This window comes from Corvus moneduloides, chromosome 2 (genome assembly GCF_009650955.1).
Source record: "Corvus moneduloides isolate bCorMon1 chromosome 2, bCorMon1.pri, whole genome shotgun sequence".
Lineage (NCBI taxonomy): Eukaryota > Metazoa > Chordata > Aves > Passeriformes > Corvidae > Corvus > Corvus moneduloides.
The window spans coordinates 92,432,911-92,447,518 of record NC_045477.1 but is presented as its reverse complement, the minus strand read 5'-3'; the positions used below and the strand labels follow the sequence as shown (position 1 = coordinate 92,447,518).

Genomic DNA, 14,608 nt, shown 5'->3' with positions numbered 1-14,608 from the left:
TCCTTTCCTTTTTTCTTTTTCTCCTCCTTTCTCCTTCTCTTTTTATTTCCTTTTTCTTTTTGCATTTTATCTTTCTATTTCTTTTTCTCTGGTTTTTTTCTTCTTTTATTTTGTTGGGTTTTTTTTGGCAGAGTAGTATAATTCATCTCCCAGTAAAGCCACCCAGACAGTTTTGGCAGCTCAGCTGAGGGCTGATAGCAATGAGAGGAGCAAAACCACCTTCAGCCATGAGCATTTTCTATTTTGGAATTACAGTCTGAGATGCAGACTAAGTAAGGTCCTGTTTGACAAGAAAGGCTGTAGGCTCAGAGATACCCCAGATCTCTTGCACCTGTATCAGATCCACAGTCTGCCCATTCCCAGCGGATGACAGCTCTGAGACTCTCCTCTGCTGCAAGTTGTCCTGCATGGCTTCTCAGTATAAGATGTGCTGCTGCACTTTGACTGCTCACAGTGTGTTCAGGTGGGCCCTACTCAATGTCCAAAGGCCATGTAGGAGGTGTGCAGCACAAGCAGAAATTTCAGCTACTCCTCACAAGCTCAGGGCCAAGCTTTTGAGGCTTGAGTATACTTCCAAAGAGCTGTGGCTTCCCTTGGATGCTTTAGGCCTATGCTTCAACAGTGATGTATAAACATGGGTAGCCAAGGAATGGGTATATGTTTGAAAAGAGGAAAAGAAATGACAACATCAGCCTGCACATTCAACATAGTGCTGAAGATCTTATTTTTCTTAGGGTGAGAAGAAGGGCACGGTTGTCCATCTTACGCGCTCTGAGTCTTGCTTTTGTAAACACCACTGGTCATTAAAGCAAAACAGTTGACCTAGTGTTTTAAAGGTACCACACTGTGTGAAACAGTAAACGTTCTGAATTATGATTCGTGGCTTCTTTTACAGCTACTTTTTAAAGACTTGCCAGATAAATGGACAAATGTATGATAAGAGCACATTTAATTAGCTCTGTTCCCTGAAATTATGTGCAGAAATGAAGTGTAGTTTTTACTGTATTCTTTTTTGCGATTCCATTAAGTGTATATTGTCTGATACAGTAACTATAAAGAAGTGAGAATTGTCCATAAAAAGTAATAGGCTGAATAAAGGGGAATGTGACACGGAAAGGTATAGTGTTAAAATTGTCTTTCTGACCTTAATCGCAGTTTTAGTCTTAATGCCAACTGTCTTCTTAAAAAAACTTGCATTTTTTGTGTGTTGCTTGAAGATTTTCAGCTAAATATTTTCTTCAAATTAGTGCATCTGAAGTTTATTTCTGGGCATATTTATATGGTATGTCTGACTTCTCATCCAAAATTTCTCCCAAATAAATGAAAGCTGAAAATACTGTCTGTGTTACAGCTTTCTGCTTTAGAAGACAAAGCAGCTCACATTTCTCTATGTCTACTGTTTGCATATGTTTCCTTTTGTCTGCATTATCAGCCTATCTTTCTTTGTCTTCAAAGTCTGTATTAGATTAGTATAAACACTGCTACCAAAGGCTGGGCATTGAGCACAAAGACAAGCCAGTCATCTTTAAATACATTTCCTGTTTTAGTTCACATATGGTTTTATTGCCACAGCTTATAAATTGTCACCTGTAATGGTGAAATAAGGCTCCATAACCTGAACTTACATTTCAGAGCCTAATCTTCATCTCCAGCTATCCCTTAAGAATGGTGAGCAAGTAGCCATTTATCTCTGTATTTTTTTTCAAGTACTCTGATACAGACTTTATATTAACTTCAGAATGACAATTTGCCTTGAAGGGAAAGAGAAGAAACACGATACAAATTTGTAAATGAACTCCTGGTCCCCATACTGTAAGCTCTTTTCCAGATACCAATAGACTTTATCCTGCCAGCAGGTTTTAAATTCAAAGTTTTGGTAATATATAAAACATTTACCTTTCTCAAAGCCAGCTTTGTGACACTCCATTACTGTAATTTCCATTTCCAGCTTGGCAATACCAATAAATAAAAATGAGAAAATGCTTCGGTCACCCGTCTCTCCCCTCTCTGATGCATCAAAACACAAATATTCCAACGATGATTTAACTTCCTCCAGCAGACCTAATGGCAGCAGTCTATTACCTTCCATCTCCTCCAGCAAAAAACATAAGGGTGAAATCCAGTCACAGCTACATCCCGGAGATTTCAATGTAAGTGTATGCTGTTGTTCACAATGTAAAGCTTAGCAGTATATTTTCCACTTTGTATTGCAGTCTGTGATAGTTTTGCAGAATGCTATGCAAAAAAAAAGTTGTAATAGTTAATGTTATTTTCTAAGTTCAGCTTTTCTGGTTTGGAGTTTAGCAAGGCATAGAAGAAAGCAAAGAGGTCAGGCTGTAAGACAGGCAAGTAACAAAGGCTACATAAGCAAAAGGTAAAAGCTAATGGCCCAAAACAAATGCCTTTAGTCCTCCAGAGCATTGCTTGGGCATGATGCAAGCCCCCTACATTCATGGTGCATAAGGCCCCTACTGTATAAGGGCTTACTCAGCCACTGCCTAACCATGTGTGTGCCTACAAACAAGTTCTTCTACCTTTCTTAGAACAAACTTCCTCAGATTCTACTTATACCGGTGAACAGGTTAACACCAGCCTCACAACTCAGTTCCATCAAAGCCCAGGTATTCATATCCTTATCAGAGAGTCTTGCTCACACTAATTGTGCCCAGAGCACTCTAGTACAGCCAGATAAGGCTGTACTACAACACTGCATTATTGTGGCCTCTGCCTTCAGAGCACAGGAGACAGAGGAGGAGATGCTGCCCTCATTTATGCATGAGTTCTGTGGTTAGAATGCTGGAGTAACGAGCCTGTTAGCTCTTTTGATTGAGGAAACTTCCGTCTCTCATCTCATCTTTCAAAATCATACCCTACCCTCCAGCCTACAGGATACTGAGAGTGGATGATCAAGGGCAGAATACTGTCACCTCCTCCCTATGACACTGTTCTGCTTTGTGTGAAATGCCTAAAAGAAGCAATTTGGATACCATCATCTTGATGCCCACTGCTGTAGCTTCTAGAGAAGCTGTTAAGGCACTCTGCTGCCCATGCTCCTCTCTTTGCTACAAAAGCTATTCATGGTTTTTATTCTGTATCTATTTGCTGTGTTTGTTATTTGATATACAAGAGGCTCCCAAAGCCTAAGTATTGGTGCCTAAGCACCTTCTTGAAAAACAAGCAACCTGAAATGTAGCAGTGGCCTCTTCCAGCAACTTTTGCTGTGGAGATAAGTGGCCTCCCTCTATCTGTGAAATATATATGTTTATACTTAAATAGATTTTTTTTTTTGAGAGTGGAGGAGGAAATAGTAAATATAATCTTAATTTTGGATACATTTTCAAAAACAAGTTACCATAATGTGTGTTTTTTAAGAATATTTCACAGATGCTTTTGGTAAATTGAAAAAAAAATTACATAAAATATTCCAGTAAAAAGGCCTTTAACATATTATAGCTATTCATTTATTTTTTCATTAATTAAATGTAAAGTTCTAAACATTTTAACTTCTAAAACATAAATTTGGAAGTTTATAACCCATTCAGAATTATAATTATGATTCTTCACTGGATATCTTGAAAATAATTTAAATTCCTTCACAGGCAAACGTGCTGGAAATCAAAAGTAAAAGGTGATTGCTTTATGATCCACACCCTTAGCAAATGCATTTCACTGAGATTTTCTGCATAGCCTAGCAATGCACCATTTGGTCAACATTTAACAACCTTTGCAATAAAATTCTTATGTATCTGGTTATTCATCTGAAAACTTTAGCCTGATGAGCTGATCTGGATGTGCCATATAGAAGATGAGAGCTCATGAACTATGAATGTTAAACTTAGCTTTGTTTTATCCCATCTTCCCAGCTGGCACCTAACTGGCAGGCCCAAGTGGTCCTTCAAATTTCTGTGAAAAACTGCAAGCAAAGCTTGCCCACGATGCACTTTTATCCATTTGAGCTTTTTTCCCCATGTCCCTGGTGCCTTTCTGCCTGTCACCTGATGATGAACAGCATTTTTTGGCAGTGGTTATCAAGCAAAAACAACCTGGGGCCCTCTGTTTTGCACTATACCAGTGCACAGTAGCCCCCACAGCAGGTCACTTGGTGGGCCAAAGGTCCTCAGGAGACCACATCAAGAACAGGCCTGCAGCTGAGGGAGTGCATGAGACCCTGCTGAAAGACATGCTTCCACTGCAGCACAGAGAAGTGATCTTTGAAGCTTATCAGGGGTCCAGAGCACAAAGAAATCTGGACTACAAATTCAAACACAGGCACATCACCAGTGTAGTGTGAAACAAGTCAAATGTGAGCCATGCTCTCCTAAGCAAGGTACAATGCTAGGTTGGAAGCTGAAGGCAAGAGGTTTAACTTAATCTTCTAAATGACAACACATCTATTCTTTAATTATTTCACTTACTGTGTTTCAGAGTATTTTGATAGTTACTAATAGTTTAGCTCAGTTTCTGGTGTATATCATATTGAACTGAAACCCTTTACAAAGTGCTCTGAGCAATGTCTGTGAATTCATGTCCATCGGTGACAGGACACTTACACATACTCCCTGCTGAAATAGCAGGAAAATTAGCTTCCAATTTTCAACACAATGTAAAGACGCTCTGGTTTTTGTTACTTTTTTTTTTTGAAGTTAATAGCCAATTCCTAAATGTCTTATCTACTGTTTGTTGTCTAGAAAGCAATTCACATCAATTCAGAAAACGTTCTTCTGTGCAATAAGCCACAGTTCCAAACAGAGCCTTGGTCACCTCTGTCCACCACACCCAGGGACTGCAGAAGAACAAAGCTTATCTTCGATGATATGTGAGTACCTATGGCTTTAAAATAAGAAAACAATAGCATTGAAAGAGAGGAAAATATAATTGGTCCAATTGGACTGAGACATTGCCTGACGTTTTATAGTAATACTCATTGAGAAATGAATGAGAAATACTATATAAAACCTTCATTTTTCATCATAAGTCTCTAACCACAGAATCGTAGAATTCATAGAATCATAGAATGGTTTGAGTTTAAAGGTACCTTGGAGATCACTGAGTGCCAATTCCCCTCCATGGGAAGGGCTGCCACCCACTAGACCAGGTTGCTCAAAGCCCCACTCAGCCTGTCCTGAAACACTTACAGGTATGGGGCATCCACAACTTCTCTGGGCAATCTGTTTCCTTGCTTCATCACCCTCACAATAAAAAATTTCTTCCTAACATCTAGTCTAAACCCACCGTCTTTCACTTTGAGTCACTCCCACTTGTTGTGTCACTACAAGCTCTTGTCAAAAGTCCCTGATCATCAGGGAGCAGTGAGGACTGGTTGTTCCCTAAAGGACAGGGAGCCAAGAGCCAGGATGCAGAACACAGCTGGCAGGGGTCCAGTCCCACAATGCCCAAGCAAGGTGAGCAGAGCAAGCCCAAGGTTGGAGTCATCCCTGCATCCCTGAGCCTTGATAGCTGCTGCTGTCATGGCTACTTCTGCTCAGCTAAAGGTATCACAAAGGCAGGGGAGCAGGAAGCAGCAATGGTGAGCGTGAGCATCTGGAGAGATACCTGGCCCTCGCCACTTCCACTGCATTCTTCACACATCCTTCGCTCTCCTCCTCTTAAAATAATTTAAGCTTGTAACTGTCTTTATTTTTGGTAAATTAAAATAGTTGGTTTGTTCCCGAGGTCATTTAGGACATAGTATTATTTAGATAAGGTGTAATGGTGAAACTGAAGGTTGAAATTCTAGTGTCTAGAAAATCTAGATTCTTTTTGACTGGTAATGTTATGGCCTGCAAATACTGGTGTTTGCTCCTGGAGAGTATAGAAGAGGTTCTGTTCAAGGTATGTCTCAAACTGCATGAAGCTCTGAGCTGTGTGACCTTGACGTATTTTTCATATTCCCAGACTTTGACCCATGACATCTCAAACTCCTTTATACCAAAGGAAACCCTGGGATAACAAACAACCTGGTTTCCTTAGGAACTGCTTTCTACTAGAATTGGATTTTAAATATTTTTATTATTATTATTCTTATTACTGCTGTTGTTGTTATGCTTGTTCACACTCTCTGGTCTCAAGGTTAACCAGAGAGACAGCAGCCTCTCATAAAGAGGCACCACGTTTGCTACTATAAGATGTAAATAATTCCTGTGGACTTCAAAAGGATGTAACTGGTTTGTATGTCAAGAAAAGAGGACTGGTGAGATTAATTTTTGTATATATTCATGGCAGTCATAAGCAGTTGTAAGCTGAATAAATGTAATCAGTTTTTCCGCCTCTTTTGGAGAAAGCTCTCCCCTGTGTATGTATCCTTATTCTCCCTCTTTCTCCACTTCCCTCCATGTTTTTAACTCTCCTGGTACACTTATTCAACAATATCCATTGAGGAAACATGAAACTTTTTAGAAATACTAACTAACTCTTCATATCTCTTAAAATACTCTATCATCTGTAATTTACTTGCAACTGCTCAATTTTTCTGCAGTTTAAACATGTACATACAAGGCAGAAAGGTGTCAGAGTGTCTGATAAAAGTCAAAATTGTAGGATGTGCTCATCTCTGGATTAGAAAAAAACATAGTCGGAAACAGTTACAACAGAACTATTGTTATCTTCATCTGATTTTCCCTCAAGCTGCTGACAAAAAAAGGGGACTGGTTTGTTTCGCTTTCCCCCTAGGATATAGTCATCTGCTTTGGTCACCATCTTTATCATCTGAGAGGCTTTTATTACTAGCTTTCTCCATTAGTGATACAAGTGATTTCTCTGGCAGGCATCTCCAATAAAACTGTTTCACCTTTTCAGAGAATGATACAATTAAATTGTTCATGTGTAGTGCCTTTTGTGTAGAATATCCCCAAGCAACTTGTAGACCACTAAAAAAAGTCTAAAAAGCCAAAAAAGATAAAACATAGAATCAAATATGTCTTAGTTTGACCTTAAAAACCAGAAACAGTTAACTGCCTGTTGTGCTAACTAGAGGAGGGAGGTTGTCAAGTACTGCAGTTGCCGTACACAGCTTGTAGCTGGGATACACCACTAGAATACCAGCTTCACTGGATCTTCATTCTGAAATTCCTGTGCAGAGGAGTCACTGAATTGTAGCAGATTAGACTGGCTGCAAATGTTAAATGTCAACAAATTTGACTCACATGTTAGAAAGATCAAATTAAACATGGCAGCCAGTGCCTTTCAAATTTGTATAGCACCACAGCAGAGGATTTGAAGAAATGCAATACGGTAGGTCTAAATGATGTAGTAATCCTAATGGCAGCGTTTGTCCTAAACGATGCCTGTGAAGTATTTCATCTCATAATCCATGAAGTTCTGAATTACTGTAATCCAGCCATGGCTTTAAAGTCTTAATTTTAATCAGACTCTAAAGTTTTTAAGAGACTAAATCCCTTATATTTGATTTAAAACAACAACTAATTTTTTTGACCAGTCAGTGTCTCTTTACTTTATTCTCAATTTATTTTCTCCTGATCATTGACAACAGCTGTCACTAGCAATAAATTGGAACACAAGTAGGTCAGTAAAAAGTATGTCTTGCTTGGCAGAGTGCTGTATACGCATACCCTGCAGTATAACAGTAAATATAGCTAACAGTCTTCAAAAGACAGGCAAAATTCTACTTCCCCTGGTTTGCCATTGTTTGCTGATGAATCTAGATATACTTGGAGGTACTCAGCATGTCACATGTCAGTGACATCAATGCTGTTTCCAGTAGTAATTTTTAGTAAGATTTCCTGAATTTTTGGCAATTTCTGGCTCCACAAACAAGGGTACATAATAATGCTTCAAGCCGTATAGAGTCATTCTGTAATTTCACTGAATAACAGAATTCCCAATAACTGCATTTAGGAACAAAGTCTGTTGTCCTTAAAGTGCTAGGTATAGACATCCTGTGGGTGCCCAAGGGCACCCTCCTCAAAACACTGCATATGTGGTATAAAAAAAATAGTAGAGCATACCCAGCTTTCTTTATAGCTAAATCAGAACATGTTCCTCAGGATTATTTTCTTACTTGCATTTTGAGTTATAATTTCAAACTTGGGGTGTCATTTTTCTTCACTTACATTTCTTTTTTCTTTTTTTCTTGCCTTATAGGAGCAAGATAATACATCTTCTACAGCATTCTTTTTTAAGTTCATATTGTGTTGAATGTCTCTTTCACCTTTATAGATTTAGGTGCTGCAGACACCCATCAGCTTTACATTGTCCAAGGGATATATCCTGCGGTGAGATAGAATTCCCGTGTTTGTTTGTCAAACAGTAAACCATATACCCAGAAAATACTCACCTGTAAAGGTGTTACACATAGAGCTTATGAGAATAACTTCTTGGCACCTCTCTTTGTTTTGACTTGAACCCCAAGGGTCTCATTTTCAGTCTTCTCTTCCTTGTTATTCCTTCTCAGAGTGGAAAGGAAAAGGTGCTCTTGGGTTGTGACTCATGTATCTGGAAGTGATCTTACTTGAATTGTTCGAAATGCCTCAAGGATTCCTGGAGTATTAAGAGGTACTTTTGTAGTGTTGAACATATCCTGAGGAGCACAGTTAAGGAACAAAGTGGCTCCTCTTTCTTCTCATCAGCAGTCTAGAAAATAACTAGTCAGACCAACACCTACTACACCAAGTTCCTTACGAATTCATATGCTTACTTTGGACTGCTTGCAGCTTCTTGGCTTTAGGGGATTTCAAAACTTCATCTGACCATCCCCAGTGTTCCTCTTCTTCCCTTCTTACTCATGGCACTGAATTTTCTCACATGTATGCTGACCATGAGAAAATAACATTAGAATCTTTGTTTCAGGATCCCCTGCCTCTTTCAGAGTAGGTACCCCATTCACTGACTCAGGCTTCACAGGTACTGTCACCCAACAGTATCACGCACACCTTGTCTACTCCCTCATCAGAGCTAGAAACATCAGAGCTGGCTGCCAGGTAGACCCTCTCCCAGAAAGGTCTTTCTGCCTTTGCTTTTCGGATGCTTCTTGAGAATTCAAGGTGCCATTCCATGGCATTTTAAAACAAAACAGATCTGGACTGCTGTGGTCCCATCCTGTGTCTGTAGGTTTGATTATAAAGGCTTTCACTCCATCTTTGACTGAAATCAGCTTTATTCAGAACTATTTAACATACATTGAAATAGACAAAACTGTTGTTTATCTGCAAGCACACAGTGTTTTCTCCCTCTGCTTTTAAAACAGGAACTCACGTCCCTATTGTGACTACTTACTTCATTCCTCTCTCTTCACTTGTACACTTTGCTCCTGTGTCTTTTAGTCTAGATATTGATTTCACGTGGATATCTTTAAGTAATGAATCTGGGTCATACACAGGAATCTGTGGTAGTTTTTGACTCTTTCTCATGGTCTTTTGTATTTCCCTATACTGACATGGTTAGTCAGAGGGATTTTGCATTTTTGCCAAAAGAGGAGTCCCCACTTATTTTTATCTCCTGCATTTCATTTAAATTAGATACCTGGCTTTAATTTTGTCTGCTATTTTTGCAACAGTAACTCCCTCTCTAGATATCTGTACTATTCATCTATTCATCTTATCTAAGCTATTGACTTTGTTATACTAAACCCAACAAGATAGTAGTTGTGTAGTTGTGTGATTGGGTAAATTTTTCTCACATTTGGCCCAACTCCAATCAGATCCTTTGTTCCTATCTTTCTGAAATGCCTATAGTACTGTCATTTAAATGGCTCTCTATTAATCTCCTGGCCTTCTCCACTTGCATGCTCCTCTGCTGGACTTGCAGGCCTGCTGGATCTGCCAGGGTGAGCATGAAACTTCCACAGAGCTGGGTACCCACTTTCTGCAGTGCCATGGGCTCTACCCCAGCCAGTGTGCCTTGCCTCAGACACAGCAGCACCATGTCCCATAAAACAGCATTTATTTTAAGTTGTGGAATGGGCAGGAGGCTAAGATCCGTCAGGGGAGAACACTATTTTGTATAATAACACCCCCTCAGCTCTATCATTCACCCCAAAGATGAACACCCTTACCTATGACCCAGCATGTCAGACAAGCTCCTGACGCGTCCTGCTATGAGACAGCAAATAGGCTGTGTACACGTGCCTTTCACGTTACATGGTTTTCCTGCTCTTACAGGATTTTCTTCTTCTCCTGGACTGAAAGTTCAGGGCATACTGGCACAGCTTCAAAACTGGTCATGGGCTTACCCTGGCTAGCCAATTTCTTTTGATTTGCCCCTATCTCTGATCATATTTTAAAGTTGCTCATTTTCTACTCCTTTCCAACACAATCATTTTTTTTTAGGGTTTAGATTACTGAAGTTGTGAAATTGGTCCTATATTTAGAATTACGATTTAAGCTGCTTTTACTACATGCGGTTGTTGTACACTGAGGAAGCACTAGCTTGTTTTTTTACAACACTTCTGCAGTATTATCTCTGAAGGGTATTAAAATATGCACTTGGCTACATTTATGATGTTTAATTGAACTTTTATTAGGTTTTTTTAATGTATCCTCATAAAGCACCATACAACAGTAAGAAATAATGTACAAGTGGTAGATTATGTAAATGAAGCAGAAAATGCTATAGTTGAGTATTTAGTTCATATAAAATATAAAAATTAGATGAAAAATGTGGGTTTGAATGCAGCATAATTAAAATTGTATATTGGAGTCTAAGCTACCCCATACTTGGTAAATACCAGTGGTTGCTCTGAGTTCCAAGGAGATTATTTTGCAGTAGATGCTGATAAATTACTGTACAAAGTAAGGCTTTTATTGATTCACTTCCCTTTTTTTTATTGCATGAGTTTACATTTTTGCAATTATCTGCTAAGCTGGAGTAAATTAAATTCAGAGGAGGCAGCAGAAGACAAAGGTGGCAGAGATGCACTGTGATGGCATAGAGCTAAATAGGATGAGAGAAACATACAGATGCAGGCATTCACCTAGGTAGTGGTAACACCACTCTGAGGAGCTCAACAGCCTGGAAATTCTGAAAGGCTGCTTCTGGCAGAGGAGTAATTACAATGCCTGCAGCCATCCCACCTCACGCTGGGATCCCGCACAACATAACAAGCAATGGAAATGCTGTCCTTCCTGCTGGTTTTCGACAAGCTCCCAGGGAAAGTGGTGCCAAGGCGAGTGAGGGAAATTCTGGACAGTGGAGGATTGTTTGATAAATTTCATCCTGGATTCAGCCACAGCCATGCTACTGAGGCTGCCCTTGTCAAAGTCATAAATGGTTTGAATGCCACTGCTGAAAAGGAAGCCTGGCCTTGTTTGTACTATCAGATCTAGCCGTGGGGGGGTTGTTCTGTAAAAGGCTGGATTCTGTTGCAGTACCTAGGTGACTGCCTAGTGTTGACTGAGAATGTGTTGAAATGGTTCCAGCAGTACTTGATTGCTTTCTCCAATCAACAGAGTAGGGTAAATTCTCCTCAAGAGCAGCCAGTTTCACATAATGACACTTGATCCCAGGGAGAATTCACCAGCGGCCTGACTTAGTTGGCGCTAATGCTTTACGCTCTTTCTCTTGCCATTCAGAGAGATATATGAGATGCATTAGAGCAGTGTATTAGAACTTCTTTTTGGCTTTGTTGAAGAGGACTATATTTCTAAAAGTACCAACAATCAGATATTCAGAAACAAAAGACTTTCTTGTGCGGTTAGTAGAGATAAAACACTTATTTCTACCTGTTAATTTGAAGTCAGACTTCTTTTTAATTTTTTTTTTTCAACAAGAGGTCTGAATTCTGTTTGTAAGTCTGGAGTGAAAGTGCTGATGCCAATAGATGCATACAGTTGTAACTAATTTAAGAGGAGAATCTGACCCAGTTGTCTGAAAACCAGAAGTCACTGAGTAAGTTTCCTTGTGACTTCAGTTTACATTCATGACCAGTAAATATAAAGAGTCTCCAGTTCTGCTTCTGCTGCTCACAGGCACTCCAGTTCAACCAGTAGCCTGGTACCATTTTAATCCTGTAGAATTTTTTTTATTCTCTTGGTTCTTTGGCTGTGGCAAGGATGGAATCTGCAGGGGGATTGCAAAGCTGAGACCAAAGACCTGGAAAGGGTTTTACCCACAGATCTTTCTGAATTTCATCAGTGGGAAAACACATTTGCTTCTCCTCAAGATGCCTCTCATCAATAACATATGGTATCTGAAATTAGCATCCAGTGAGATTACCTGTAAAATCTCCAGTCTGAGATTATCACCAGTAACTATTATCGTAACTAAATATTACTATTATTGTAACTAAATAGGCCGAGCTGCAGAGGAGGTTTGCATGGACCTTCACGTTTATAGCAGAGATGGGTTCTTGGTCACTGTAACTTCAGAGTCTGTAAAATCAGAATATGACTAACAAAATTCATAGATATAAAATGTGCAGCATGCAAAAGACCTCTCCAGAATAATTAATTTATGCATCAGTTTTCTTTTGTGTCTGCATATGTCCATGAGCTCAGGCAACCTCTTCAAGGAACCCATAAAAGAGCGTGTTTTTCTTATTTTTTTACTTCACAACATAATAATTTAAACTAGTATACTGAATTTTAAAAGACAGAATTTTAAAAGACAGTGGGAACCTAAACAAAACTGAATATTAAACCTTTAATTCTCATTTAAAAAAATCCAGAAAATAATTAAATCTAAGCACCCTTTTTTGTTACTAAAGTGATACAAAAACATACATTGAATCTATTGGACATTTCAGCTTCCCATTTGCACCTAACATGCACATTAGTTATCAGAATAGAAAGGTCATTAACATGTAGCGATAAATTGAAGAATAGTATTTCATAGGTGGCATAAAGACATCAGAATTTGACTTGGCATGTTTATTAACACTACTGAGCAAGTTCTGTTTAAGAAGCTAATAAAAATGATACTCTATCCATTTTATCCCAATCCATCTTAATTTCTGTTAGGCATGCCCTGATCTTTAAATCAATCTTCTATTTTTCGAATGGAAATACCTAAACATTCACATGGAGAATATATTTATGCTTTGGTTTAAAATGGCATTTTAATAGCTTCTTTTTTTATATTAGATTTTGCAAGCAGCTTAGTACAAACCAATGACTTCAGTTTCTGTGTTATGCTTAACCATCCCCTAGCAGGGCCCTCAATGCAAGTCTTCCTGGTTCAGGAATGTTCATGTCTCATGCAGGGATAAATCCTGCTGCAAGTTGAAAACCATTTTACAATTAACATATAAATAAGTCAACCATAATTACATTCAGTTATCTCACTTTGTTTTTACAGCCTCTTACCATGCTTCAGACAGGGAAATTAGACATAGAGTGCTGGGTGATACATAGGAGGGAATGTTGCAGAGGATGTATTTTAACGACCTGAGTTTGACAGGCTCATGTAAAAGTTCATCACTTTCATCATTTCAGAGAGATGAGACTTGGTTTGTTGATTTTTCTACTTGGCTTTGCTTTTTGATATTTCATAGTAAACCATCTTCCCTAGGTCATTGCACAAGACAAAGAGAGATAGAACTTAACACTTTTTTAAGAATTGTTTCAGTGTTTCTGAAAATATAGCTATTTTTCTGCATCAAGCTAACACTGTTTCAATGTGTAATATTTTGTAATTAACCAAGAACAGTTTCAGATGGTTCTTCTTATTAAGAACATCTTCTGGGGCATAGGAAGTATTTGCATTGGCAGTAGGTTATGAGATTCTGGGGCACAAACCTGTCTAGTCCCCTTTCTGACCTAACAGGTAGAGTAAGCTGGGGTGAAATTTCACTCTGCGGGAGAATAATATTTTAAAGAAAGTTGGAACAGAGGAACTGTTTTTCATATCAACAACGTTTTAGGACAGAAATCATTCTAAATTAGCCAGACTTTGCATTTCATTTCTATCTAGCTATATTTAGGTTTTCTTCTCTTCAAAATAAGGCTGACTAACCTTCTCTGATGCAATTAAACGTCCTTAAAACTGTGTGCACATTAGTAGAAAGAAACCGACTAAGTAAATACACTGTTCAAATAACCTTATGTTCTTAAGGAAGTTATATGGCTGCCCTCTTCTGTCAGGAGGTTCCCCCATGCTCCCACTTTCCTCAGTTATGGATCTGAGCATGCTCTTACTGCTACCAGCACAAATGTTTTACTCATCCATTCCTCTTCACTTTTTAGATCTGCATCTTCTCTGACTGACACAAAACATTTTGTTAAATATGTGTGCTGAGAAATCTCAATTTCAAGAAAAAAATTAGTTAGAAATACGAATTTTTTGGGCTGGGATAGTGTTAATTTTCTTCATAGTAGCTCCTATAGTGCTGTGATTTGGATCCATGACAGTGTTGATAATACAGGGATGCTTTAGTTATTGCTGAGCAGCACTCATGCAGCCTTAAGGTCTTTTCTGCCTCTCACCCCACACCTCCAGCAGGGAGGCTGGGGTTGCCCAAGGAGTTGGGAGGGAACACAGCTGGGACAGCTGACCCCTGCTGACTGCACCGTGTGGTGTCATGCTCAGCATCTAAAGGTGAGAGAAGGAGGAGGAAGGAAGGAAGGGGTGAATGTTTGGAGTGATGGCATTTGTCTGCCCAAGTCACCGTTAATCATGTTGAAACCTTGCCTTCCATGAGATGGCTAAACACCTGCCT

General features: G+C 39.0%; 1 protein-coding gene across 2 annotated transcripts in view; it reads left to right on the top strand.

Annotated features, from left to right (window-relative positions):
- Positions 1-14,608, top strand: part of AFF3 (AF4/FMR2 family member 3) — a 318,221-nt gene that overhangs the window by 284,326 nt on the left and 19,287 nt on the right. For both annotated transcript variants that reach the window (XM_032100355.1, XM_032100356.1), the window contains exons 13-14: positions 1,949-2,150; positions 4,689-4,816. In XM_032100355.1, the coding sequence (XP_031956246.1) occupies positions 1,949-2,150; positions 4,689-4,816 (330 nt within the window). The remainder of the gene's footprint in view (positions 1-1,948; positions 2,151-4,688; positions 4,817-14,608) is intronic.